This window comes from Cajanus cajan, chromosome 5, assembly GCF_000230855.2.
Source record: "Cajanus cajan strain Asha chromosome 5, NIPB_CcT2T_4, whole genome shotgun sequence".
Taxonomy (NCBI): Eukaryota; Viridiplantae; Streptophyta; class Magnoliopsida; order Fabales; family Fabaceae; genus Cajanus; species Cajanus cajan.
In genome coordinates, this window is record NC_138521.1 from 62,265,328 (window position 1) to 62,291,852 (window position 26,525).

The following is a 26,525-nucleotide window of genomic DNA, read 5'->3' on the forward strand; positions in this document are numbered from 1 at the left end:
TAACAAGTTCTCATCTGACCGACAAGTACCCATCCGAGAAGGCTACTTGTTTTCACTTGAGTAAAAACTCGGATGGATTTTTTCGAGTATAGAATTTTGACCGACAAGTTCTTATTCGATCGATCAACAAGTTCTCATCTAAGAAGCCAACTTATTCTCGTACGAGTAAAAACTCTAAGATTTTTTGAAGTATAAAATCTTGGTTGATTAGTTTTCATTCGAGAAGTTGACGTGTTATCATTGGGGCGACAAGTTCTAATCCAAGAAGTCGACATGTTATCGATATGAGTAAAAACTCTTGGATGAATTTTTCCAAGTATAAAATCTTGGTTGAAAAGTTTTCATTCAAGAATCCGACATGTTTTTATCCAATTAAAAACTCTTGGATGGACTTCCTAAGTCTAAAATCTTGGTCGAGAAGTTTTCATTCGAGAAGTCAACATGTTATCATTCGAATAAAAACTCTCAGATGAATTTTCCAAGTATAAAATCCAATTGTAAAACCTTAGTTGAATTGATCGAATCAAATTTTTAGTCGATAAATTTTGGTTGACAAGTTACCACTTGAGTATAAACTCTTGGATGGATTTTTCTATGCATAAAATCTTACCTGACAAGTTTTCATACGAGAGGTCGGCGTGTTCTCATTGGCCAGCAAGTTCTCATTCGAGAAGTTGACATGTTCTCATCCAATCTATGATGGGTTTTTCTAAGTATAAAATCTTGACCGACAAGTTCTCATTTGAGAAGTTGACATATTTTTGTCCGAGTAAAAACCCTCGGATGGATTTACCAAGTATAAAATCTTGGCCAACAAGTTTTCATTCGAAAAGTCGACATGTTCTCATATGAGTAAAAACTCTAGGATGTATTTCTCAAGTATAAAATCCAATTGTAAAATTTTAGTCAAATTAATAGAATAAAATTTTCAGTAGATAAATTTTGATTAACTATTTTTGACAATTCACTCTAATTAGAAAATTTCACTGGAAAAAGTGGCTACTACTTGTACTATTACTAATGGAGGTGAATTTTTATTTACCACATGATAAGCAAAAGTTAAATGTTTTTGGTTAAAGTGTTTATGGATATGCTTTAAATAATTAAATATCTTCTTCCATAAACTTGAGACTTGAAAAACTTGTGTACTAGATATGACCAACTAACGAAAAAAATATGTGAAGAAAAATATAATATAATACTAATCGTTACTCATTAATTAAAAATTTTAAATACTTTTATTACTTTCATATAAATAATATAATATCTTTTATTATTTATTTTTGTATACTTTGTCTCTTAGAGGAGAAGTTCATTCTTAAGAATACACCAATTTTCTTTTTTAAATACATTCACCGATCTAAAGATTGAAAACCTCTAAAGGCTTGAGTATGTTTTTCGACCATTACGGATAGAAATTGTATTTAAAAATGGTTGGAATAACTTCCAAGTTGTAAATATAGAGCTAATATGTAATGGCACCGAAAATTGATAGCTGGAAATGGTAATCCAATGGGTGTGAGCGTTGCTCTTTACCTAACAGCGAGTGGGTGAAAAAATGTTTGGGTGAGGTGAGCCACACAACAATCGCGTTTGTGCCTCCAGCTCCCTGCTGCCGACACTGACTAGTTTTGATAGTTTTGGGGTCATGTCATGCGCTGCTTTTCTTCCATCCAAATTCACACCGCACATAATATGGTATCCCACTCCACCTTTACCTTTTTTACCCCCTCATTTAATCATCACACCTGTCATTTACTTTTCAAATTCTGCTTATTCTATTTTATCTAATCATACACATACATGTTCTTTATTAAAGCAAAAATTTTCGATCAAAATTATAACCCATTTTCTTAAGATACTAGCCGGATCGAAAATGAACTGTTCTTTTTTATTCATTTATCTTTATTTACTTGTTATTAATTTTTCATGCAACGTTTGTTGAAGTTCAACTGCATTCCAATCATTTATTGCATTGTTATTACTCGCGCTTTCAGTCTTTTCCTACCCACAGCTCAGCCTTCGATTTATTTTAATATATATTTTAAAAAACTGAGTTAATTATAGTTTTACATTATAAACATTAAAAATTACATATTAAGGCAAGTCATTTCTCTTATAATATTATAATAATCATAATTAGTGCGTCATGTTTAAAAAAAGATTAATCATAAATGGAAGACTAAATCTATGCACTAGTACTCATAAAAAAGAAAAAGAAAAAAATGTATGCAGTAGTATAAAGTTTTCCTTGATGGACTAAGAACTAATTTGAAAGAGGCGTGTGGGAAGCGACTGAGGAAGAAGAGAAAAAAGAAAGCGACTGGCAGAATTTAATTGACTCTTGTGTAATTAGAAGTACAAACACAAACACTAAATGTACTCTTAAGTCCTTAACAATAACTAACATTGCTATTAAATTATTACTCTATTAACATTAAAATTAGTATTATTACCATTACACGCGTCTCTCACTCTCTTTCTTTCTTTCTTTCTCTCTCTCTCTGTCTGTCCGTCCTTGTGACAGAAACAGTGAAACCCGGCAAAGGAGTTGTATTGTATTTGTAACAAAGTTGGTGATATCGGTCCCTTTGTACCTAGTTCACCTATGGAGACCAACAACAGCAAACAGCAGAAGAAGAAGTGGTTTCTGCCGCTGGTGCTGTCTCTACTCCTCTCCACCCTGCTCATACTCTTTTCCATCTTCGTCTCCTCCGATTCCTCCTCCCTGCTCTATCTCTACCGTACACGTGGCAGAGTCGATGAGCCTCGTTTCGTGGAGTCCAAGCTGAGGCTGTCGTCCACGTCACCCAGGGACTCGGTTCCCAGGATCGCGTACTTGATCTCGGGCTCAATGGGCGATGGCGAGACTCTGAAGAGGACGCTCAAGGCCCTTTACCATCCCAGGAACCAATACGCTGTGCACTTGGACCTCGAGGCTTCTCCCAAGGAAAGATTGGAGCTTGCCAACTTTGTCAGGAACGAGCCTCTCTTTGCCCAACTGGGTAATGTTAGGATGATTGTTAAGGCCAACTTGGTCACTTACAGAGGACCCACTATGGTCACTAATACCCTCCACGCTGCCGCTATTTTGCTCAAGGAAGGTGGTCTCTGGGATTGGTTCATCAATCTCAGTGCCTCCGATTACCCCTTGGTCACCCAAGATGGTACTACCCTTTACTTTGTTTCTTTCTTGATGGGTGAAACGATGCAGTGTTTTTGTTCCTTTCTGTGTTTCTGTTGTGGGAATTTTCTTGATTCGTTATCTTTGAAACGAGCCCGGCCAGTTATTTGTTCTTTTGGCTGTTTTGTAGTTTCTAATTTTGTGTTAATCGATTTAAATGCTGTTTTGTTTTGGAATGCGTTTCTGAGATTTGATGTGACAATCCGACTCCGACCTGTCTGTTCTATGTTGTTGCTAATTTTGCCCCAAGATGAATGTGGATTGTAGAGGGATTTTTTGAATTTTAAATTGGTTTGATCTGGTCCCCAATCTGTGTCCATTGTCCAAATTGTTCTATCTATTGCTCATCAATGAGTTGTTTGTTTTTGTCAGCAGACAGGCTTGTTCCTCTCTCTCTCTCTTCTTGTAGCCCCGGGTGGTGGGGGAGAAGGAATACCCGGTTTCAGATAAAAGTAAAATTGCTTCCAACTCCACTAGTTTCTGCAATGCATTGATACTTATGTTTTAAACAATAACCTCTATGCCATGTATATTGGATGCATAGTAATACTCATGTGAAATAACAAATTTCTGTTATGGATTTTTTGATGGTTTGCTAGTTAAATCTGTGAATTTGTTGAGACTTACTAGAGAGGGAGAATTGTGAACTGTTACCCTTTTTCACAATCACCCACTGCATCTCTTTTGCTCATCAGATCTGCTGCATACACTGTCATCAATTCCAAGACACCTTAACTTTATTGAGCACACCAGTGATATTGGCTGGAAGGAGTAAGTTGTTTTAATCCTTTTGGTCAGTGTTTGTTGCAGGATTTACTTCATTTCCTTCAAAATTAACTTGCAATTTTGTGAAATATCGAACATATCTCTTCTTTTAAAGTAAATCTTCACTGTTTTCTTTTTTGAATAGAGATCAGAGAGCCAAGCCTGTTATAATTGATCCAGCTCTTTATAGTGTCAATAAATCTGATTTATTTTGGGTGACAGAGAAAAGAAATGTTCCCACAGCATATAAGCTGTTTACAGGTAAGAAACTTGGTATCTCATGCCTCTCATTTGGTTATTTTTCTCATGCTACCTTTGTTATTTTTCTCTTTCAATTTTTGTAGAATGTTTCATAGTGAGTCTATGAGACATGTAACCTTGAATAAATTGAAGATATTACAGAAGCCATAAGAGTTATGGGGAATTTTTTTTTTTTAAACTGGAGTCAAACAGTCACGATGGAAGAGAGAGAGAGAGAGAGAGAGAGAGAGAGAGAGAGAGGTAGAGCAATGATAGTGTTGTGACTTGTGAATCCTATTAATAAAATGACTTCAGTAGCCTGTGGTTTGGAGTATGATTGCTCAGGATTACTGCACCTTTTCACTTTTTGTTTTCTGCATTCTCTTTCCTCCTCTCTCTTAGTGGCTACAATTTTTCACATCTGTCTTGAACTGTGTATCCTATATGTCTCTTAGGTACTGATTGCCATTGATAATCCTAATACAGCCTTTGACAAACATTTTTATCATGAACTGTGTATCCCTTACTAGTAAATTCATTCCATTCATACAAGAGGCCTAATTGCATATGCTTATTCTGGTCGCGAGGGTCGACTTGGTGGTCTCATGTTCGATTCTTGTCAGTGTTAAAATAATATTTAGTAAATAGAAGTTATATTCTGCGAGCATAAATTAGTTCTTAGTTGTTAGTTTTGGGACATTGTGTGAATTATATTTGTGCACAAAAAAAACATGCTTATTGTAGTGTCCTTTCCCTTGTTTTAAGTTGGTAAATGCTAACAAAAGCCTTGAGGATATTGGCTAATGGAAGAAAGGAAGAAAGTAGTTGTTGAAAAAGATAGCATTTAGTATATGAAAAACACAAAAGTCATTTAGTAGCACTTATTAACTTTTAAAGTAATTAAAAGCATTTAATGAAGTGCACTAAATGCATCTTAACCATTGTCATTAGCAAATACTCCATCGGTTTTTAATAGGAGCAAAAAAAAAATTACGCCAACTAAGAAAGATAGTTAAAATCATTTAATTTCACTAATTCCATTTAAAAATGTTTATTAAAAATACAATTTCAATTAAATGAAAAAGTATTTTGGGAACAGTAGTATTAAATTGAGTGAAATTAGTTGAGATTTGTTTATATTTAGACCAACAAATAGTCAAATAGAGATTTTCTTTTGTTTATATTCAAAATCCGAGGGAGTATGTTAGCATGATCCTTTTAAGTTTGTTTAAACATGAAGCCACATGCAACTAAATTTCGGCATGTGATCACTTAGTTGATTTGAATCTATGAGATACAGTACCTTTTCTCAAGTTGTTTTCAATAGTTGTCCATTACTAGAAGACTTATAATCCAGGGAATTTTAATTTGAATCCAGCTTTATGCTATCTGAGTTTTGTTTTGCTACTTGCTTTTGCTCAGGTTCTGCCTGGATGATGCTCTCCCGCCAATTTGTTGAATATATTTTATGGGGATGGGATAACTTGCCTAGAATAGTCTTGATGTATTATGCCAACTTTCTATCCTCCCCCGAGGGGTATTTTCACACAGTCATCTGCAATGCTGAGGAGTTCCGAAACACTACTGTGAACCACGACCTCCACTTCATATCATGGGACAACCCTCCAAAACAACATCCACACTTTCTTACAATTAATAACTACAAGGGAATGGTGGACAGCAATGCTCCTTTTGCTCGAAAATTTGGAAGGAACGAACCACTCTTGGATAAGATTGATGCTGAACTCTTGGGACGAAATGAATATGGTTATGTGCCTGGCAGGTGGTTCAACCAAGCAAATCTGAACAGCACCAAACCATATTCTTCCATAAGAAATATTACTGAACTTAAGCCTGGCCCTGGAGCAGAAAGGCTTAAACGCCTTATCAATGGTTTATTATCAGCCGAAAATTTTCACACAAAGCAGTGTTCTTGACACACAGGTTTAAGCACCTGCTATGTTCATTGCTGTTTTTTCATCACCCAACAGCAACAGGCAAGCAATTCCGATGTCAACACATGAAGGATGTTTTTGAGACCAAACAGGAAAATATGAGGAGACAAAGCAGAAAACTTATGGGATCATTTCTTCAGAGGTAAGTCTTACCGTCAACTTCTATTTTTACACAAATTTTAACGTGACCACACATTTGTAGTCCATATGTATCCATTGATTCACATGATATATTAAATTTAATGGATGACAATGACAGAGTCATCAATGCAAAATTGTTGTACTCCTTAGAATGTCTTTATAGCAAATAAGAGATTCAATTATATAATACACGGGCAGAATGCTTGCTACTGTTAGGTTGGAAGTAGCACAAAGTCCGTGAAAAGTACGCTCCTAGTCTTTTATACAAGGACGTGCTCAAGTAGATGCCACCTATTCTGATTTTCCTTTCCTCGCTCCGTTTTCTTGAGTTGTTATTACCCTCATGAATCGATGGTACATTTGATTTTTCTTTTCATGGATGTACGTTTGATATACGCTAGGCTCTTGCAAATAAGTGAAACAACACCATCGAGCCAAAACATGAATGTGATCATTTACTTACTATGGGAGCCATTAGTGTCCTCTAAATTCACCATGTTGATATAATAAAGAAGGCAACTTGCACTTTTTTTGTGCCTGTGCATGTAAGGGATCATCTGCAACTGGGTTTCTTTTTCTTTACTGATGCTAACATCCTAATTCCTAATGTTGGCTATGTTTGCCTTCCTCCCTTTCGTTTGCTATACACAAACATTTATTCCATTACCTTTTTAATCAATGAATATAGCATCAAATTCTCCACATTTCAAAATTCAAACAGTTGTTAGTTAACTAAAGAATTGCATACATTAGCGCACACAATCACAACGCCCACAATGTGTAGTCTCATAACATAAATGTGTTGCTTCTTCACCCCTCAATCAAAGGGTAAAACCTTCGTGGGCCACTGGGCCCATGCTCCAGCATCGTTTAAAGGAATGTCCTAAAAAACTCATTCTAACTCCAACAGTCTTAACACATCCGCATTTTGAGTACATGTCCACAAATGCATGTGCACCAAAGTTAGAAGGTTTAATTCCGTTTACTTTAAAAAATAATTATTTTGTACCAGTATTTTTTTTAAAAGCTAATATTTTTTAATTTAAGCAATTTTAAGTATGCATTATGTAATTAAATGATCTAATTGCTTGGCAAAGAAATGGAGCCACAATGCTTGCGTAGTAAGCACAGGGATTTTCCTAATTTTACTCAGAACTTTGTATTGGATAATCTTTTTTCAGTTCAGTTTTTTTAATTTGTAGTTCTATAGTAAATTAGTCTTTTTTTTTTTTTTAACCTAAGTTACTAAATTTCATATCCCCTAAATTTCATTAATTTCTTTTGCCCAGTAAAATTTTAGTAGACATACTACATCCTTTTGTAGGGGAATCAAACATTTTCTATGCACGAGCTTGTAAAATGTTTATTAATGTGTGTACATTTACAATCTAAACTTTAAGAAAGGAAATAAAACAATCTTCACCATAAATTAAAATAGGTTAAAATATGTTTTTATTTTTTAAATTTAAAGTAAAAATTTGTTTTTAGTTCTTCAAATTTAAAATTAATATCTTTAGTCATGTAATTTTTAAAATAAATTGTTTTAATTTCTTAGATTACTAATAATATATTTGAAAGTAACGGATTGACAAAGTTATAAAATATTAGTTAATTATAATATAGTCACATAAAAAATTAAGTTTAATGTGATAATTTTACTAATAAAAGACAATAATATATAAATTTTATTCGATAATATTTTATAGATTTTCTTAAAAAAATTGAGTATAAAGACTTTTAGGTCACTAATATATCTGAAAGTGACAGGTTAAAATAATTATATAATATTAGTTGAGTTTAATGTAATATATTTACTAATAAGATAACAATAGACATATTTTATACGATAATATTTGATAGATTTTCTAACAAAATTCGAGTATAAGGACTAAAATAATATTCTTTTAAATTATAAGGATTAAAAAGATTAATTTTAAATTTGAAGGATTAAAAATATATTTATCATATATTTGAGGAATAAAATATATTTAAGGCCATTAAAATATATAACAAATTACTTACATGTTTGGATGTGACAGAAATAATTGTGAAGTGCATCGTTGAGAGTAACTAGTAGATGCTTCTATCAACTATTAGTTAATTTTATTTATAGGATTGAATTTTACTTTACTAAAAGATAATTTCAATGAGGTAATGGAATAAGATTAAAATTTTTGAAAAAAAATTATATTTATTATTTGATTATAGCTCGAATAAGATTGTATCTGAGAAAAAAATATTTGTAAGCATAATCTAATAAATGCTTTTATGTTAGTTTTAAGATGATTTTCACCATAATGTGAATTATGAATTGACCAAACATGTTCCACAAGTTTTTAAATAAACCTTTCAATCTTAGTACTAAGGCTAAAAATGGAATATTGAGTTAGACATTAAAAATGTAAAACAAAAAAACATTGTGAAAGTATAAAAATAAAACTAAAAGTTTTATTTATTTATTTATTATTTTTAATGTATGACGGTGATAGTGAGATTCAATTATCAATTTATCATCCCTCAAATTTTTTTTATTATCAATTTATCATAATGTTTGTAGGTGTAGAAGATTTTTTTTTTAAGAGATATTAACTCTTTACAATGAATCTCGATACATAAAATATTTTAGTCTATAACTATTCACTTAATGATATCGTGAACACCTAATAAAAAAAATTAAACTTTGCTGTCATAGAAACAAATCAAATCACTAATAAGTTGACCTGATAGTTATATGTCAATAGATTGAGTTAATATTCAAATTTCATTTCTATTATCGTTATAAAAAAAAGTGAAAGAATTTTAAGATATAGTACTGTTAGAATTGAAATTACACACACAAACCTTGTTCACTCTATCTCTCTATCTTTTGGAATATTTTTCTTTTATCCTTGGGGCAATTTTGCATTTTTTTAATTTTTGTAAAGTACTATTTTTTAGTATGTGTATATGAAAAAAGATAAAAAAAAAAGAAATAGAGATAAATATATATTTTCAAATCTAATGTTCAAAACATATAATTAATTTTTATATTTTAAAATCATATTTGTGAGTTGAGTTTTAGGAAAAAGTAAACTTTACCTTTAATAAATATTTTAAAGCAATTAATAAATTTACATATATTTTTAATTTTATAAATATTATTATGTTATTCACGTGTTACCCAACAAATAAATTAAAATATAATAATATAAAATTAAAATTATCAATTTAATAGATAATACGATTTTTTTAAAGAAATATTCGATAAAAAATATATTTTGTATTGAGTATATATTTTAAGAAAAAGAAAAATAAAAAGAAAAGTACTACAATGAAACATAAAAAATGAATTTATTATTTTTAAATAATCTTAAAATTTCTAAAAATAGTAATGATTCCATAAAAAATTGTTAAATGTTACTTTCTTCATTTTAAATTTTTTAATAGATGTAAACCTGGATTAATTTTTTTTAAAATTTTATTTAACATCTCATTATCTCAATCCTATTATTTTGTTTTTGTAAAATTTAAGTGAGTAAATGAATAATTGACGGAGAAAATATTTATTAAACTGAGATGAGATGTGATTGAAAAATAACATTAATCAAATTTAAAGATTGTAAAATACAACTGTTTTGGATTTTTTTTAAAGGAACTAAAAATTTAGGAGAGAGTTTCTATTCTAACATGAACACAAGATTTAGTAGTGTTTATAAATTCTCTTCCTTGATTTTAAAACACCAAAATGGTCCATAGTAAATAAAACACACTTCATTTACTCTCTCTCTCTGAAGAAAAGGAACACTTGGTTCCTTGGCTTCTTGCTCTAAGCACTTTGTTCACCATCTCGCAGATCCAAATCTGAAATAGAATCCCCTGAAGCTTTGATCGATAGCTGACACAGTCCTTTTCCATGGCCAATGCCTGGAAAAGAGATAAACCCACGCGACTACTCTCTCCCAAGTTACTCTTCCTACTCTTCTCCTTCATTCTCATCCTCTTCTTCTGCTTCTGCTTCTTATTCCTCACCTCGCGCCCCTCCAACCCTAACCCTACCCTCATAGGCCTCAATGCTCGCATTTCCTTCAATGCAATTTCCCCTTTCGACTGCACCGGATCCCCGCAGGCCCACCCCGTCGTCGCCAACACCGTCGAAGGCGTTCGTCACCCCTTCATGTTCTCCCTCTCCGACTTCGGAACCCTACCCGACAAGCCCCACAAGAACATCGTGAGGATGCTCAAAGGGAAGCCCTTTCGCAAGCCCGACATCTCCGTCACCGTTCAGGAGGTTCTGGAGAAGGCCAAGGCCGAAGGCAGAGATGGGTTTTTCGTCGACGTGGGTGCCAATGTTGGCATGGCCTCCTTCGCCGCCTCCGCTATGGGGTTTCGGGTTTTGGCCTTCGAGCCTGTGTTTGAGAATTTGCAGAAGATCTGTGAGGGGATTTACTTCAATAGAGTTGCGGATTTGGTCACTGTGTTTGAGGCTGCTGCGTCGGATCGCATTGGTAACATTACCGTTCACAAGGTTATATTCCTTCTTTTCTTATTTTTTATTTAATTATAGATAATTACACTAAAAGTTTCGTGAAATTGCACATGACCCCTGCTTTTTTAAAGTTTGCTGCAACATTCCTTATAGGGGACATGGTACAATATTTTTCAAACAATTAAAGAGTTAGTGTAATATCTAAGGGGTATGAGGGTCATGTTTTTCGAACAATTAAGGGAAGTTATTGTAGGAGTAGAAAAGTGCAATGCTGTGAAACCTTGAGAGTGTCAGTGTAATTTTCTCACTATGGTTTTGTTTTGCTTGAATTGGATTTCATGGATTGGTGAGTATATAAACTGAACTATGATGAGGGGTTGTAGAAGGAGGCTTGGGTTAGTGCATTGTTGGATGTTAATCTAATTAGCTCAGAAAAGAATCATCTAGAGTGCCCAAAGAGAAAAGTGGAAGAGATTATAGGTGATGGAAAAGATAAATAAAGAACTGTTTCTGGATAGTGATGAATCGTTTTGTGAAATGACTAGTTGAGAACCGACTTCCTTTAACTTGTAGTATGGTTTTCCACTTACGCTTTGTGGTGAAAGTGATCAGTCAAAATTCTGGTTGGATGCTATCGGATTTCAGAATTTCATGATAAGCTTTGCATTTTAATCCTTCTATGGGAGATTGACTGTGGAATGGCATATGTAAATATAATTAATAAGGATGTTCTCGGAGTTACTTCTAGTTTAAGGATAGGAAGCAAGTAGTGACAAAAGTTACAGTGTCTTTAGTGTATGTTGGAATATGTTTGGTGTTACAAAATGAGGTAGTATATAAATCAGTTAAAGCATATTTTATATTCTGGAAGTTATTAACGTGGTAAATAAGGTTGATACTTCATGTTCATGCTATTTGTATGGAGCTATTATTCCGGATATCTACACTCTTGCAAATAGAGGAGAGAGTGTGTGTGGCCATATTCTCTAAATCATGTTCTACATAATGCAAATTTATTGCCAGAACATGACATGAGTGGCGAATAGGATAGCTTGGATCTTTAGCTTACTGGTTGCAGCATCCTCGTTAGTTTTCCCCTTTTTTGTTAGCTGACCAATCTGCTGTTAGCTTCTTTAGAATCTATCTTTTTTTGTTATATTCTCTTGTTTACCCATTCAAAAGGATGCTAAGCTTCCCGTTTGAAGTTATGTCGAAGCTTTAGGAATTAGGACATTTTTTAAATGAGCTGTTTTGGATCATTTGAGGTGACCATAAGATTTTAATAGACCTGATTAGTTCAGGTAGTTGGGTTGATGGAGATTTAAATAAGGTCTTAGCTTCAAGTGGTGGTGAGGTAATGACTAATGAATAATGACGTCCAGTTGTTCCCCCACAATATCCCCAAATTGCTGATTAAAATTTTTTTAGGGCAGGTTAGTCCTTGCACTAGGTATATTTTGAACGATGATCTGTTTATCCATTAAAAGAACTTATTTAAAGAGCCAGCTTGTCTGCTTTGGTTAGATAGACTTGGATTAGATGAGTGTCATAACTTGCAAGTCTCAAATCTCCTCTTCAGGGAGCAGCTTAAAATGTGGCCTCCAAAGATTTAGTATGCGAAATTAATGACAATAGCTGGTTTCTGTAGTATCTTAAAAATAATGCACAAGATTTATTATGCAACAAAAATCTGTTTTTATTTTTGGTTTTAATTATAGTTGTCAAAAAAGTCTGGCTGCATGATTTTATATGAAAGTTTTTATTTTTTTCTTTTTAAGATGAAATGGATTTGGGAAGAAATCTATAACATATTATGGGTGAGAGTTAATGAAAAATAAAAGGACAAGAAAATGAATTAATTTATTTTACAATGGCACAATGCAACTTCTGCTTGTCTTTCAATGCTGATTAATTCAATTTTACTTGATTTTCCAGTTGGTTGGTAGGCTGGACAACAGTGCGATCTCTGCCACAGGTGCAAAGATGGCATTCAAGTCCAATGAAGAGATAGCTTTTCAAGTAAGGACTGTTCCTCTTGATGAAGTGATTCCAAAATCAGAGCGCGTGCTTCTGCTTAAAATAGATGTTCAGGGATGGGAATATCACGTTCTTAAAGGAGCATCAAAGTTGCTATCAAGAAAAGGAAGCCAAGCCCCATATCTCATATACGAAGAAGATGAGCGCTTGTTACAGGCCAGCAATAGCACTGCAAAAGAGATTCGAGACTTCCTCCGTAGTGTGGGTTATCATGATTGCACCCAACATGGCACAGATGCACACTGCATCAAGAAGGATTGATTATAATTTTGGTTTTCAGTTTTTTGTTGCCTAGATGGATAACCGAGTTATTGCCAGTTGACCATGTCAACCATTTATTGAGTGGTGAATTGATTGCCAATGCTGATGGGTACGAGTTAAGACGGGTGGCAACTACACCGCTAACTACAAGCTGCTTCGTGATCTCTTTCTATCCACGAAGTTTGAAATGCGTGTTCTTGGACAAGCATTTCCTTTAATTGTGATTATTGGGTATATTTGTTTGGGTTTAGTACTTGTATACAGGGCCTTTATTTGTAGGCATTCATTAAATGCGTTTCTCGAATTTCCAATTATATATTAAAACCTGCTTAATATTATTTGTGTAAGATAAATAGTAATGAAACAAATATAAAAACTGTTTTTGATAGAAATCATGGCGTCGTGTCTATTTGACGAAAATCCCTTCGTATTAACGAACATTTCTGTTTATAAAATATGTGTATCGACTTCTCATGTTTGATATACAGAGAACTACATCATCTGCGGTGGAAACCAACGTAATTCAAATAGTCGAAAGGAATAAAATGAACTATACTTATCCAACAAGACTTAACAATAATTGATTTGTTTGTTTCGCATCAACTTGCCAGCTACCAGCAAGAGCAGTGCGTGGAAGAGAAACAGGAAAATTTCGTCATCTTTGCACTCTGGCACACAAATATCATCACAATTCACAACTTAAGAAGTCTTCTTGCGGGGGTCGATTTCTGAGGTATCCTAACTGTAAAACACGTGCATTTAAGAAACCGTAGAACCACTGTATTCTATGGTATAATGATCAAATAACCAATTCTGTATGCTTTAGTGCTATATATATGCCAGAAAAAAAGATTGGTATGTATGTCAAACAGAGCAATAACTCATATACCTTTATTGAATTGGTATATCTTGGGACAATACTAATAGAATGATTAAAACAAGGTAAGGGGTTGATTACCTGAGGCTCTAATCACACAGCTCATCCTTAGGATTCATTTGGCCCACTAGTTTTTGAAGGGCCAGCTCTTTCCACCATAACGTCATAAAGCTGTTTCCCATTCTGCTCGTCAAAATAAATTAGCCAGTTAAATAAAAAATGTTGAAGCTTAACGTCTGAAACTCAAGTAAGAATGAAATCTATTTTCTTAACTATTTCCTATAGTGTACAAGCTATACTTGCGTCCAAAGTGCTTACAAAGATTACGGGAAAAAAATGAATTTGTCCCTCAGGCTTTGTTTGCGTCTCCTTGAAGTAAACCAAGATAGGGAAGTTTGGCCACCAGAGTTCCCAATTAACAAATGTTGAGTACCTACAGCATATCAAACAAGTTTTTATCCTACTGTTGTGAAACTCTAGTAAGAGTAAACATGAAATCGGGTCCTTACTTCCACCGGTTTTTTCCTCCCACGAAAACATTCTCGCCTGATTCCTGGAGCTGGTCACCTACCTTTACCTCCTAAACCATAAAATTTTGTATATAACTAACATGAATAACTAAAGAGAGCTGAATAAAAAAGCTGGAATGATAAGTATACATTTACATGAAGTCATGCACTCACAAATAATATGCCGATGAAGTTACATATACAAGGATGGTAACTAAAACTGGATGATAACTTCATATAAATATAAACCTTATATAAAGTAACAACTAACAATTGGTCAAGCTTCAGAATTCATAGAACACAGTGGGTTTAGTTTAGTCGTTTTGCATCAAATTGGTGCAATCTAATAATAGAGTCATGCAAGGCTTGATGGAAAAACATGCAGAGAATTTGCTATTAAGACCAAGACATAAATGTTCGAAACATAATTTTTCTCAGAAATCAAGGGGTTGAATTCTCTATTTGTTATTATGATGATTAAAAATTTAGAATGGCGATTTGTTTTGCAGATATAAAGAAAAAAAAAGTCTAATGGATTCAGTTACATAATGGTATGACATTTTCTGATTTCAAGTTTGAAAAATGAGTAGAAAATCTTGGTTAAAAGTTTCTTAGAAGTAACTAGTAAGAATGTGTGTAAATTGTGGGTTTTGCTGGTTATTTTGAAATAACAAATTTCTATCACTTTAACTAAGCACTAAGAAGGTAAATGATACTATACATAAATCTAAAGTTCTCGGAGAAGAAGGGTACAGACCAGAGCCTCGTCATCAAAGACAAATCTCACTCTAGTAGTCTGAGAAAATAAGAGACAAATAATAAGAGAAAAAGTCAGCTTTTGATAAATGGAATGGAACATATAATGCAGCTTATAGCAAACAGAGCGAAAAGTCATCAGACAAAATAATGTGACTCTCAGAATGACAAAAAAGTACACTGTTTTCTACTAATAATCACCTGGAACAACAGAAGCAATCCAAGGAGACCAGCAGGTACTGCAGGTACTAGGTTATCTGTGTAAACCAAACCACCAGCTACACCTGATTGTACAATTTTAACCATATAAGATTTTAGGACGTTTGTGAATCTGCTTATGTAAGGAAAGGCAAAATAAACCAATTTAACAGCATCGGAAGTTGTTAAAAGTGTAAGCTAATCCAAAGATCCACAAGTCCAAAACTAAGGCAACAGATGGTCCATACTCCAGAGGGGTACTTATTTTTCCGATGAATAAAATTTTGTTCTTTAAAAGATTGTAATCATCTCAATTAAAAGGCCACCAATCAAAATATGTAGTTGTAGATACTTTATTCAGGACAGTCCACAAATTATATATTCAAGTATTGTGAACCTTGCTGATTTGAGAAGAGCAGTAACTCAAACATGTAGGGTTATACCATGTCATTCACCATGGTTAAAGATAGAGTCTTCAGTTACAGTAAGCATTATCGCTTACTTAAAAGCCTGAAATTATGTGGTAAGACACATACAAATAAAGAGAGAATCAGTAACCACCGAGTAGCACAATTGGAATCCTGTAATCTGGTTCAGGAATCACAGTCTCTCTTCTAGTGCTCCTCACCTTCCTTCCAAGCTGTCAACGAATAAATTCCATAGTTAGAGTAACTCCACCAAAGAGACTTCAAACATACGAGAACCACAATTGTAAGCAATGACAAATGAAATGACAGAGACAGCAGAAAGGGTGAAGTAGCAACCAGTGAATTAACAACAAGACGGTTTCCATGGCTTCTGGATATTTGCCTCCCACACAAACTTGGATTGCACACAACTTGTCCACAAAATGAAGTCCTGAAGGTACTCAAATAACCTGTCTTTTCCCTCCCTAAAATAACAAAAAGAAACACATAACAGTAAAAACCCACACAATTTGACTAAACTAACCAATGAATCTGATGAAATTGCATGTAATCAAGCTTACTGTGGGAGGGAAGAAAGTGGTGTGCGGACAGCAGAGTGCTCGCCATTTGATTGTGCATCACAAAATCTATGTCCTTGTTTTATGCTCCAGAACAATGATTTTACCAAAATGCCCACTATTCATCGAACATGTCCAAGGGCGTTAAAGTAATAAAGGGCGAACTTTGCCCACAAATTCGAGGGCCTTATCTCTTCCAACTCATTAGTTGAGCTCACTCCTTCAGTTCAGACTAAACTTAGCTACACGCCTACACCGTTTGATATTTCGGAATCTCTGATTGAGAATGGCGCACTCCCTGTGTTTTGCTCCTATCTGCTCCTTGAAATCCTCAAACAGGCCTGGTATTAATAACTTTCTCTGCTTGTCTGTCCTTTCTTGGGTTTTGCAGTGCTTATGTAACTGAATGAGAATTTGTATCAATTTAAATAGAGGCAGTTGTCGGTAATTCGGTTACCCGAAAGGCTTTTGGGATGAAAGAAGCATGTCAGCATTCTAATGTTCGAAAGTTTCAGTCTTTGGAGGTTAAGGTGAGAATTGAGAATGATTTTAGTACCCAATTTACAAATAAGGTGCATCGTGTTTACTATTTTTTTTGCTTTGTGTGTCAGTTAAATGGTTTATGGTTTGTGAATTGTGATATGTGGTTCATAGGCTGAAGAGTTTTGTCCAGTAAGATTTGGAAAAAAAGTGAGTTATAAGAAAATAGAAATAGAATATGGCACATGTAACTTGCACATGCGTTAAATGTAACTGTTTTCTGCAATTGCGTTTGAGAATAAATGATTGCATATACTTTGAATCCCTGTCTGATTTTGATTTGATACAGGCTACAGAAGATGGCAAACAAAGCACAAAAACTAGGAGCATTGTTTGTTCTGATTGTGATGGAAACGGTAAGTGAAAATGTAGACTTTTAATTCCTTTTTTTATTACTATCTTCTGTAATTTTTTATTATTTATTAAAAGACGGTTTGAATTAACGAGCGCCTTCGTGTGATATCATATGGCAATTGCTAGTTTTGTACAAAAAAATAAAACTGAAAAACCATAGACTTTCAATTCATTAAAATTTAGATCTTCAGAGGTTCTTGTTTTGTTAAGAAATTTTATTCCTCTTCCTAAAATAATATTATTCCAATAGAAGGCAACGTCATTAAAGTATAACCCTTAAAGTTTATTAACTCAATTGCTTCCTGTTTGATATCAACTTGAAAAAATAGTCACGAAGTCATGTTGGTTCCAGTGGGTATTAATATTATTTTTAGTCGTCATTCTCAGTGAGATAAGCCAAGTTAGTCTGGAGGTATGTTCATGCTTATCACGTTTCAGTTAGCAATTGCTGATGATGTTTCTCTACAGAGCATTTTCTCATTCAGAAAACTGATAATTCTTGATGAAGAGTAAGGATTCTTTTCCATGCATATTTGAGGCAAACTGTTTTTGCTTCATGAATACAAAATATGGTGCCAATTTCTTGGAGTGCAAGCTGATATATTATGTTTTTTCTCCCTTTCCATTTGAAACATCAGTATTCTCTATTCAACTCACTGGTTGTCTTTTGCTCAACTGCCAGGTGCAATATCATGCTCTCAATGCAAAGGTACTGGAGTTAATGCTGTAGATCATTTCAATGGACGATTTAAAGCTGGTGGATTATGTTGGCTATGCAGGTAACTGCATCATACCATATTCCTTCCTCTCCCTTAATTTTATTCTGTGAGCATGCTCCGCTTTGTTATGTAGTCTACGGTGTACAAGTATTGACTTAGATGCATCAATTTCTATCTACCGCCCTTCCTTGAAGAAAAAAAATAAACAAAATAAAGTTATTTGCTTACCAGTGCTGCTACAATACAATGCTTGCCATCAAAGAGTAAATAAAGATCAAGACCAACATTTCTGCTGACTTTTTAGCAGAATGTGTAAAAGTAGTAGAAATTCAAATTCTTTCCCCAATCTTTGAAGTGCTCAAGTTTGGTTAGGGATATTACTCGATGGATTGTAGCGAACAACAAAATTATACTGCCTGGATAAAATGTATAGATAAACAAATGAGACTCAAATTCTGACAAAATGCATAGAATAAGACAAAATAATTGTCCAATACAAATTCATTTCACTCTCAATCCCACCATCATGATTCTTGTTCAAATGGGATAAGTTATTTCTTTTTGCTTCTTTTCCTTGAAGCTAAATTAGCTGGCTGTTTGCAGTCTGCCTTTCGAAAAGGTTTAGTTTGTTTCTATACAAGTTGCTGATGAGAATATAGGGTCATTTTGAGTTTGATAAGTAGTTCAATTCTTCTTCTGTAATTGTTGGTATGCATTCTCTTGCATGACTTATTTTTACTTTCAGTAATCATAAGATTTTGATGCATTCCTCAAGGATAGTGCTGTAGAAAATTTAGATGCTAAAAAGTCATAATATGTGTAGTTAAAGTGTCAAATATAAGGTAAAGCCGGAAAAGAAGACTCATTTGTATAATAACCATAAAAGAATAGGCTTGACAAAGGCCTTCCGATCATAATTGTTTGTCACTTCATGGTTTAGCTTCGATTTGATCCTATCCAACTTATATATTCCTTGCAGGGGTAAAAGGGATATTTTGTGTGGAAGTTGTAACGGGGCTGGCTTCCTTGGTGGAATCATGAGCACATTTGATGATTAGAAGATTGGCTAGATTGAAACCAAAGATTCCTCATAGCTAAACAAAGAGAAAAGGATGTAGGAATCTGTTTGTTCCTTCGTTGGTCTTTTTGCAATCAGTATTCAATTATGTATTCTGCAGTTGTGACAATAAAATTTTGTATTCGTGATTGTTCCGTGGTTGAGTATAGACCCACCAGATGCTTTTAATAGATTAAATTAATACCTAATTGCTGATTTGTTCAACTGAATTTTATTTGATTCAAGAGTTTTTCTTAAACGAGCAATATCTTAATTGGTTGAATGATTGGCACATAAAATTTCAATGTATTACAGGGAAAAAAAGTCCCCATTAAATAATATGTATTAAAACTCAGACAATGACGAAGAGACGTGACTACAAGTGCACTTCAAATTGACATGTACATTCCGCTCCACACGAACAAATACTTCAAAATCAAGGCACAAACTCAACATAGTCACATAAGAGGCATGCTGGGATTGGGGCAACTATTCTTTACTAAGCTTGAGGCTCAATCCACCTAACAAATATTTATAATCAATGTTTACATAAGAAACCAAAAATATAAAGTTGATATGAAAGAAACTATTTAGTATTAATATTTATATAATCTTTATTGTTGACTAGTTTAATGTAGTGGTGGATAAGGTGCATTTTTTTCACTTTTATTTTTCATAAAATTTCTTTTTTTGGGTCATTTTTATTGATTTTAAAAAAAGTTTCATTTTAAAATTGGTTTTAGGTGTAAGAATGCGCTGAGCCATGGTGATGATATGTTATTTGAAATTAGTATATTGTTATTGCTTGTAAAATTCATTTGCCTCATTAAATCAATCTTAAAGACTACAACACCCTATAAGCCAATTGGGCTAATTATTCAACAGTTATTTTTGAACGCCCAACGGCCTAAACACGTTTATACATACAAGAATAATTGTACGACATTTTATATTGATATATAGTATTAGTATCGGCGAGCTAATATCCAAGTCGCTTTGGCCGAGTGGTTAAGGCGTGTGCCTGCTAAGTACATGGGGTTTCCCCGCGAGAGTTCGAATCTCTCAGGCGACGAAGTTTATTTTTCTCTTTTCATTCTCAGACAAATTTTCATTTGCTTTTATTTTTTCATACATGATTGGAACATCAAATAATATTTGATTATTTATCATTTATAGTTATATTACTTGCACTCAAACAACCAAACTAACCATAAAGCCATCAATTAAATTTTGAGCACACTTTTCTGATCTCTCCATCAGTACCAGTCTTCACCTCTATACTACTTAACTTAATCATGGCTTTTGGAAATTCAAAATCAAATCTCAACCCCAATAACCCTCTAACATTGCCAGCATAATTTTGCACCACACTTTGAGTAGCAGAATCTTCCCACAGTCTCTGGTCTGATTCAAGAACCCCATTACCATCACGTACATTCTTGAAGAAACTTACATCAAATTTAGCTGGACTATCTTTGTCCAATGCCACGTTTCTCAAGCCATCTCCATTTTTCGGACAAAGTGCTTGAAGTTGAGCTAAGAATGCCACGTTTATAGTGGGATCAGCACTCCCAGAGGTGGTGAAATTGTAAAGACGATAACTGAAGAATCTGCAATGTGTCTGGCCTATGGTATGTGCACCTTAAGACATACATAAAATAAATTATTATATTCCTCATACCAGTAAGATACTATAAATGTAAGCGAATCGCATTTACATTAAATAAAATAAGAAATGATAATAAGATACTTTCTAATACATTCTTTTGAACATATTCTCTTATATCGGTTAAAATTTTATTAAAAATTACAAAATTTTGGAGATATCAGATTGAATATCTCTTGGCTTTGTTATTTTTAATAAAATTCAACTGATAAAGAGTGAGTCACTGGCATTCATATGTTATGGAAAAAAGCATACCAACTAAGGTGACAAGGTCATGATCATCTAGACCTTTGGCAGCAAATTTTTGCCTCTGGATTGAAACTGAGTCAAGTGGAGAAGGCAAATTTGAGGCTTGAGATGACAAAGAAATCCTCCCATCTCTTCTTCCTGTGGGTACTGACCAACTTGGGCCATCACTCTGCATTTTCACCACTGCTAATTTTATCTATTCCTTAAAAAATTCCAAGAGTGTGTTTCATAAAGTTTGAAGAGATTGTTTTAATACCAAATCGATAGCATCACGAGCTGCTAATGCTAAGATGTCAGCACATGAGACAATTCCAGGACATATGGTCTCTATTTGTGATTTTGCATCATCGATCACTTCAAAACCTCTTAGACCAAGGTTTGGCAATGCATTTTTCTCCGCAGAAGAATCTGCAATTAAAATTGAACCATCGCATCCCTGTGGAGATAGTGTCAAATGACGTTAATATGTGCATAAAAATAAAATTTTAGTAAAAGAAATTAAGACTTGACTACGATGAAGCAAGTGAGGTGAAATAATAATTGTTTTTGTTAATTAAAAAAGTCAAGAGAACAAATGTTAACAATGCATAGTTGATTATTATTATTACATGTGTTGTCCACTCTTAATCTTGATGATATTAATATATAGTTGTATAATCTAGATTTATACTTGTCATTTCTCAAGTGTTAATACACCCTTACCTGGACAAAGCAATCATGGAAATGAAGCCTGAGCAGGCCAGGAGCGATGGTTAGATCTTTGTTGAAGTGAGATACAACGGTGGACCGTACGATGGCCTCAGCATTTGGACATGAAGTGGAATAAAACCCGGTTTTCAATTGGGCTTGTACTGATGAAGTTATTACTAAAATCATTAGGGAGCCCAATATGGCATCCATTTTCATAACAACAATGCAAACTAAAAACTAGTATCTTCAAGCTTGATATTTGATGGTTCTCTCTCTCCCTTGCTAGTGGCATTTATACTACCACTTAGTGTTACTTATATAATAAGGGATTGTCTCTTGACAAAAACGAATCTTACGATATATGATGATATTTGACCTTTTTTTTAATTAATTTGTTCTCCCAATTAATAAGGTTTGGGCCAATTTGTCAATGATATGCGATTCGAAGAAATTAAAAGATGCATTCCCACTTTATGTTTTCTTAAGTTCATACTAGATATATATAGAAATGAAGGTGGATTTCGAAGTTTAGTTTGCATGATTGAGAGGAATTTGTATTTCCATCACTTTCTTACCTCTATCTTTTTTTTTCTTCTTGTAAGTACTCTCCTTACTTATCTTTGATGCCTATGCTTTATTTCTTGACGCGTTTCTGCTTTTATTCTTATCATTGCCCTGTAATGCTCATCTTTTTTGCTTTAGTAGTTTTCTTGACTTCAATTTTTGTTCACACTAGCTTTGGTTCATGAATTTTGATGAAAAGTATCCGGGATCACTTCAATGAAATTAGTAAATATAGTGGCAAATTAAAGTTGATTAGCTTGCAAGCACTGAGAAAATAAGATGTTGAATAACAAGCAGATGCGACTACTGCCCAAGTACAACATTTGAGCAGCAGTAGTTCACGAAACAAATGTCACTTGGTGATATAGAACATTGAAACATAGTCTGTTGGAAACTTTTAACTTCTAAATACGTTTCTATGATCTAAAACTTGTGTTAAATTGCGTTAGAACTTAGAAGACGATCTTGTTAAACGAGAAAGGCACACTTATTTTGAATAGAACTAACAGACAATGAACTTGTTGCGGGAGATAAATGTACTACAAAATTTTGTCTTTCTCCAAACATAATAGTCATGGGAGAAGTTTTTTTTTTTTTTTTTTGGGAAACTAAATTCCGTCTATATATTATCAAATATACATTTTAGGATTTAAAAAAAAAAATAGAGAGGATACGAAGAGGGAGAAAAAGAGTACAAATAGAATTGTCTTATAATTTGCTGGGTTTTAGTGGTATTTGGCCCGATTGTCATCTTCAGAGGATGAACATTGGGTTCAGCTTAGTCCTTGCTTTTTTTTCATCCATTTATTTTCTGGTTGCTACTGTCTTGTTCAATGGTCAATGGATGAGATGATATGTCTCGTGAAGTTTGGTTTTCGGGAGAAAATTTGATCGCTTAAATTTCACTCATTTATTTACACTTCGCTTGTTTTAAAAAATAATAATGCTTGAACAGGATTTGTATAGCTTATATTTAATTTAATTATTTTTGTTTTTATGAAAATTTTCTTAATAATTTAATTTATTAATATATTTGTTTATAATTATGTTATTAGTAAACAATATTTACTAACTTCATTAATGACTAATTTTTGTTAAAAAATTTAACTAATTATTTTTAGTGGAATCTTTCATTACAACCACGTTTTAATTTATTAATATAATATTTAATAATTATCTTAATACTATATAATTATCTACTAATAGAAAAATGTGTTTAACATGTTATAGGTGAAATTGAAATTTTTACTATTATAATGTCATAATTTAGTAAATAAAAAATCATAACTTATTGACTACTAAAAAAACTTCAAAATTAATTTAAGGATTTTTTAAAAGAGACAACAACATTATTTATTTATTTTTTATTTTAAGAAGATAAAATTGAATTTACTAAAATATCAAATTTAAGATTAGTACAAAGATACAAGAAATCAATCAAATTAAGTTTATATATAATAGATCTAGGCTAAAAACTTATTTTGGTCCCTTATAATCTTTTTTTGTTTCAATTTAGTCCCTCATTAATTTTTTGTCTCAATTTAGTCTCAAACTAATTAATTGGTTTCAATTTAGTCCCAAATTAATTAATTAGTTTCAATGTGGGACTTCGTCCAAATTATTTAATCAGAGTTAACTTTTAGCCACGTGGATGCCACGTAGATGCATACGTGGCATCCACGTGGATGATAATTTTTTTTAAAACACCTGGATTCGGAACGCCCCGTTCTGAAACCGGAACGGGCCGTTCTGGTTGTAAAATTAAAACACCACCAGTGAAGCAGAACGAGCCATTCTGAAACCAGAACGACCGTTCTAGATTCAGCAGGGGTCGTTCTGGATTCAGAACGGGCCGTTATGGTTTCAGAACGGGCCGTTCTGGTTTCAGAACGACCCGTTCTGGTTTCAGAACGACCCGTTCCAAAACTGTGAATAAAATATTCTTTGCTTAATTGTGTTTTTAATATTATAATTATGCAATTTTGATCTCTAAGGTTTTAATTGAGTAATTACAGTTCTTAAAAGATTATAGTTGTGTAATTTTAGTCTCACAATTTTTAATTGAACAATTTTAATCTCTCAAATATCATAATTGTGCAATTTTAGTCTTTCTCATTAAAAATTTAATAACTTTAAAATTTTAATATATATATATATAATGTTTTAAAACTATATAATTGTTTGTTTATTTAAATTAACGTATATTATTTTTTTTTAATGTATCAAATGATATATATTTATTATTACTAAATAAATAAAATTTATATATTATTAGTATTTTAATATTACTGATAAATTAATATCAATAATATTTTTACGATATTTATAAATAAACTAATAATTTGATAAATATAACTTAATATATATTAATATACTTTTACAAAAATATAAATATATAAGATCAGATATATATTTCTAATTAATATACTTATATTTTTGTAAAAGTATATTAATATATAACAAGTTATATTTATCAAATTATTAGTCTATCTATAAATATGTTAATAATATTATTGATATAATATCGAAAATTATAATATACGTTAATTTGAATAGATAAATAATTATTTAATTTTAATATTATATATATATATATATATTAAAATTATTAATTTTTAATGGGAGAAACAAAAATCATACTATTATGATATTCGAGGGACTAAAATTGTTCAATTAAAAATTGAAGGACCAAAATCGCGCAATTGTAATTCTTTAAGGACTAAAATTATGCAATTAAAATCTTGGAGATCACAAAACTGCACAATTGTAATACTTGAGACATAAAAAAATGTAATTAAACCAATATTCTTGATTAATTTTATTAAAAAATATAATAATTTTGAAAAATATTTTTTTATGGTAAAAATTTTAAAATTACTTATTTTTATAAAATATAATTGTCTTATAAATAGAGTTTTTCTTTTTCTCTTTCTGTTTGAAAAAATATTTAAATATCACTTTATAATTTTTTGCAACTTATTTAAGATTAAAAGAATAAAATGATAAAAATTAATAAGATAAACATAATAAAATAAAATATAAAAAAATATTAATATATTTATTTTATTAGATATAATATCATAATTAAAATATAATTAATAATATATATTTTATAAAATTATTAATATTTTATATATATATTAAAAAAAAAAAACGGAACGGCCCGTTCTGAAACCAGAACGGAAAGTTCTGGTTGCATTTTCGGTGTGTTAATTTTGCACCTGGAACGGGCCGTTCCGGATGCAAAATTAACACACCAAAAGTGCACCCAAAACGGCTCGTTCCGGTTTCAGAACGGGCTGTTCTAGGTCCAGGTGTTTTCAAAAAAATTTCATCCACGTGGCATCCACGTATGCATCTACGTGGCGTCTACGTGGCCAAAAGTTAACACCGTTAAAGCAATTTGGATAGAAAGTTCCACATTAAAACCAATTAATTAATTTGGGACTAAATTGAAACTAATTAATTAGTTTGGAACTAAATTGAGACAAAAAATTAATGAGGGACTAAATTAAAACAAAAAAAGATTATAAGGGACCAAAATAGGTTTTTAGCCATAGATCTATAACATTGTTCAAAGAAAATAAATATTTTCATGAAACAAATATCGTGTTTTTTTTGTGTGTGTGAAAAAGGAATCACTTACTTCAAGAATAAGATTATCTAAATTTACTTTACTCAATAATTCATATTCAATATCAAATTTTAACGATCCAACTGTTGAATTAAAAGTTCTTAATGTATAAATTAATGTTGTAAATTTTTAAAAAATTTGAAAATTATTTGATATCCCGTTTCTTTAATTCAAATTAACGTATAAAATATTTTTATGATTATCTGTTAATTTAAATTAATGAAAAAGAGTATCAAATAATTTTTAAACTTTAAAATAATTTATAAAATTGATATATGCATTAAGAACTTTTAATTTAATGGTTGGATCATTAAAATTTGATATAAAACATTAGTTATTGAGTAGAATAAATTTAACTTGGATCCTTCCTCTCGCTACACACGCGCGCACACATAAGCCTTTAGTGTTTTTTTTTTTTTTTAAGTTTGGACTCAACTCATTTAAATAATCATGTGTAATTTCAAATTTAAATTATTTATTTAATTAAATGATGAGTAATTAAGGAACACACACAAGCCTTAAATGTTATTATATATTTAATTAAATGATGAGACACACACACACAAGCCTTTAATGTTATTTTTTTTTTTTAAGTTTGAACTCAACTCATTTAAATAATCATGTGTAATTTCAAATTTGAATTATTTATTTAATTAAATGATGAGTAATTAAGGAGAAC

General features: G+C 32.3%; 5 protein-coding genes and 1 non-coding gene across 6 annotated transcripts; 4 read left to right on the plus strand and 2 right to left on the minus strand.

Moving 5' to 3' along the window:
• The first annotated feature begins 2,439 nt into the window (after window positions 1-2,439).
• LOC109807819 (beta-glucuronosyltransferase GlcAT14B) lies at window positions 2,440-6,661 on the plus strand. Its single transcript, XM_020370467.2, has 4 exons — window positions 2,440-3,167; window positions 3,880-3,955; window positions 4,095-4,210; window positions 5,612-6,661. Exons 1-4 carry the CDS (start codon window positions 2,609-2,611, stop codon window positions 6,124-6,126), a joined length of 1,266 nt encoding a protein of 421 aa, XP_020226056.1. The 5' UTR covers window positions 2,440-2,608; the 3' UTR covers window positions 6,127-6,661.
• A 3,319-nt stretch (window positions 6,662-9,980) lies between these two features.
• On the plus strand, window positions 9,981-13,440 carry LOC109807511 (FkbM family methyltransferase). The gene is made up of 2 exons (XM_020370046.3): window positions 9,981-10,789; window positions 12,686-13,440. The coding sequence occupies exons 1-2, from the start codon at window positions 10,178-10,180 to the stop codon at window positions 13,046-13,048; spliced, it is 975 nt and encodes a 324-aa protein (XP_020225635.2). The 5' UTR covers window positions 9,981-10,177; the 3' UTR covers window positions 13,049-13,440.
• A 17-nt stretch (window positions 13,441-13,457) lies between these two features.
• LOC109807512 (uncharacterized) lies at window positions 13,458-16,521 on the minus strand. The gene is made up of 9 exons (XM_020370047.3): window positions 16,377-16,521; window positions 16,153-16,280; window positions 15,950-16,028; window positions 15,392-15,474; window positions 15,192-15,230; window positions 14,435-14,505; window positions 14,244-14,358; window positions 14,007-14,108; window positions 13,458-13,790 (listed from the first exon to the last, which is right to left on the minus strand). The coding sequence occupies exons 1-8, from the start codon at window positions 16,432-16,434 to the stop codon at window positions 14,034-14,036; spliced, it is 648 nt and encodes a 215-aa protein (XP_020225636.1). The 5' UTR covers window positions 16,435-16,521; the 3' UTR covers window positions 13,458-13,790; window positions 14,007-14,033.
• Window positions 16,522-16,556: 35 nt separating this feature from the next.
• On the plus strand, window positions 16,557-19,268 carry LOC109807513 (protein BUNDLE SHEATH DEFECTIVE 2, chloroplastic). Its single transcript, XM_020370048.3, has 5 exons — window positions 16,557-16,717; window positions 16,806-16,903; window positions 17,203-17,269; window positions 17,950-18,046; window positions 18,966-19,268. Exons 1-5 carry the CDS (start codon window positions 16,660-16,662, stop codon window positions 19,042-19,044), a joined length of 399 nt encoding a protein of 132 aa, XP_020225637.1. The 5' UTR covers window positions 16,557-16,659; the 3' UTR covers window positions 19,045-19,268.
• Window positions 19,269-20,033: 765 nt separating this feature from the next.
• TRNAS-GCU (transfer RNA serine (anticodon GCU)) lies at window positions 20,034-20,115 on the plus strand. Its single transcript has one exon. It is a non-coding gene; the product is annotated as a tRNA-Ser (tRNA).
• A 64-nt stretch (window positions 20,116-20,179) lies between these two features.
• LOC109809421 (peroxidase superfamily protein) lies at window positions 20,180-22,021 on the minus strand. The gene is made up of 4 exons (XM_020372730.3): window positions 21,661-22,021; window positions 21,215-21,394; window positions 20,965-21,127; window positions 20,180-20,684 (listed from the first exon to the last, which is right to left on the minus strand). The coding sequence occupies exons 1-4, from the start codon at window positions 21,862-21,864 to the stop codon at window positions 20,263-20,265; spliced, it is 969 nt and encodes a 322-aa protein (XP_020228319.2). The 5' UTR covers window positions 21,865-22,021; the 3' UTR covers window positions 20,180-20,262.
• Window positions 22,022-26,525: the final 4,504 nt, after the last annotated feature.

Excerpts from the sequence above, each read along its gene's own strand:
- LOC109807513 (XM_020370048.3), top strand. The coding sequence starts at position 16,660 with ATGGCGCACTCCCTGTGTTTTGCTCCTATCTGCTCCTTGAAATCCTCA. Across the intron at positions 17,270-17,949 it reads TTCTGATTGTGATGGAAACG|GTGCAATATCATGCTCTCAA; the intron begins GTAAGTGAAAAT and ends CTCAACTGCCAG. Across the intron at positions 18,047-18,965 it reads GGATTATGTTGGCTATGCAG|GGGTAAAAGGGATATTTTGT; the intron begins GTAACTGCATCA and ends TATTCCTTGCAG.
- LOC109807511 (XM_020370046.3), top strand. The coding sequence starts at position 10,178 with ATGGCCAATGCCTGGAAAAGAGATAAACCCACGCGACTACTCTCTCCC. Across the intron at positions 10,790-12,685 it reads GTAACATTACCGTTCACAAG|TTGGTTGGTAGGCTGGACAA; the intron begins GTTATATTCCTT and ends TTGATTTTCCAG.
- LOC109807512 (XM_020370047.3), bottom strand. The coding sequence starts at position 16,434 with ATGCACAATCAAATGGCGAGCACTCTGCTGTCCGCACACCACTTTCTT. Across the intron at positions 15,231-15,391 it reads GATTGCTTCTGTTGTTCCAG|ACTACTAGAGTGAGATTTGT; the intron begins GTGATTATTAGT and ends TTATTTTCTCAG. Across the intron at positions 14,359-14,434 it reads GGAGGAAAAAACCGGTGGAA|GTACTCAACATTTGTTAATT; the intron begins GTAAGGACCCGA and ends GATATGCTGTAG.
- LOC109807819 (XM_020370467.2), top strand. The coding sequence starts at position 2,609 with ATGGAGACCAACAACAGCAAACAGCAGAAGAAGAAGTGGTTTCTGCCG. Across the intron at positions 3,168-3,879 it reads CCCCTTGGTCACCCAAGATG|ATCTGCTGCATACACTGTCA; the intron begins GTACTACCCTTT and ends TTTGCTCATCAG. Across the intron at positions 4,211-5,611 it reads AGCATATAAGCTGTTTACAG|GTTCTGCCTGGATGATGCTC; the intron begins GTAAGAAACTTG and ends GCTTTTGCTCAG.
- LOC109809421 (XM_020372730.3), bottom strand. The coding sequence starts at position 21,864 with ATGAAAATGGATGCCATATTGGGCTCCCTAATGATTTTAGTAATAACT. Across the intron at positions 21,395-21,660 it reads TCCATGATTGCTTTGTCCAG|GGATGCGATGGTTCAATTTT; the intron begins GTAAGGGTGTAT and ends CTATCTCCACAG. Across the intron at positions 20,685-20,964 it reads TGACCTTGTCACCTTAGTTG|GTGCACATACCATAGGCCAG; the intron begins GTATGCTTTTTT and ends GTATGTCTTAAG.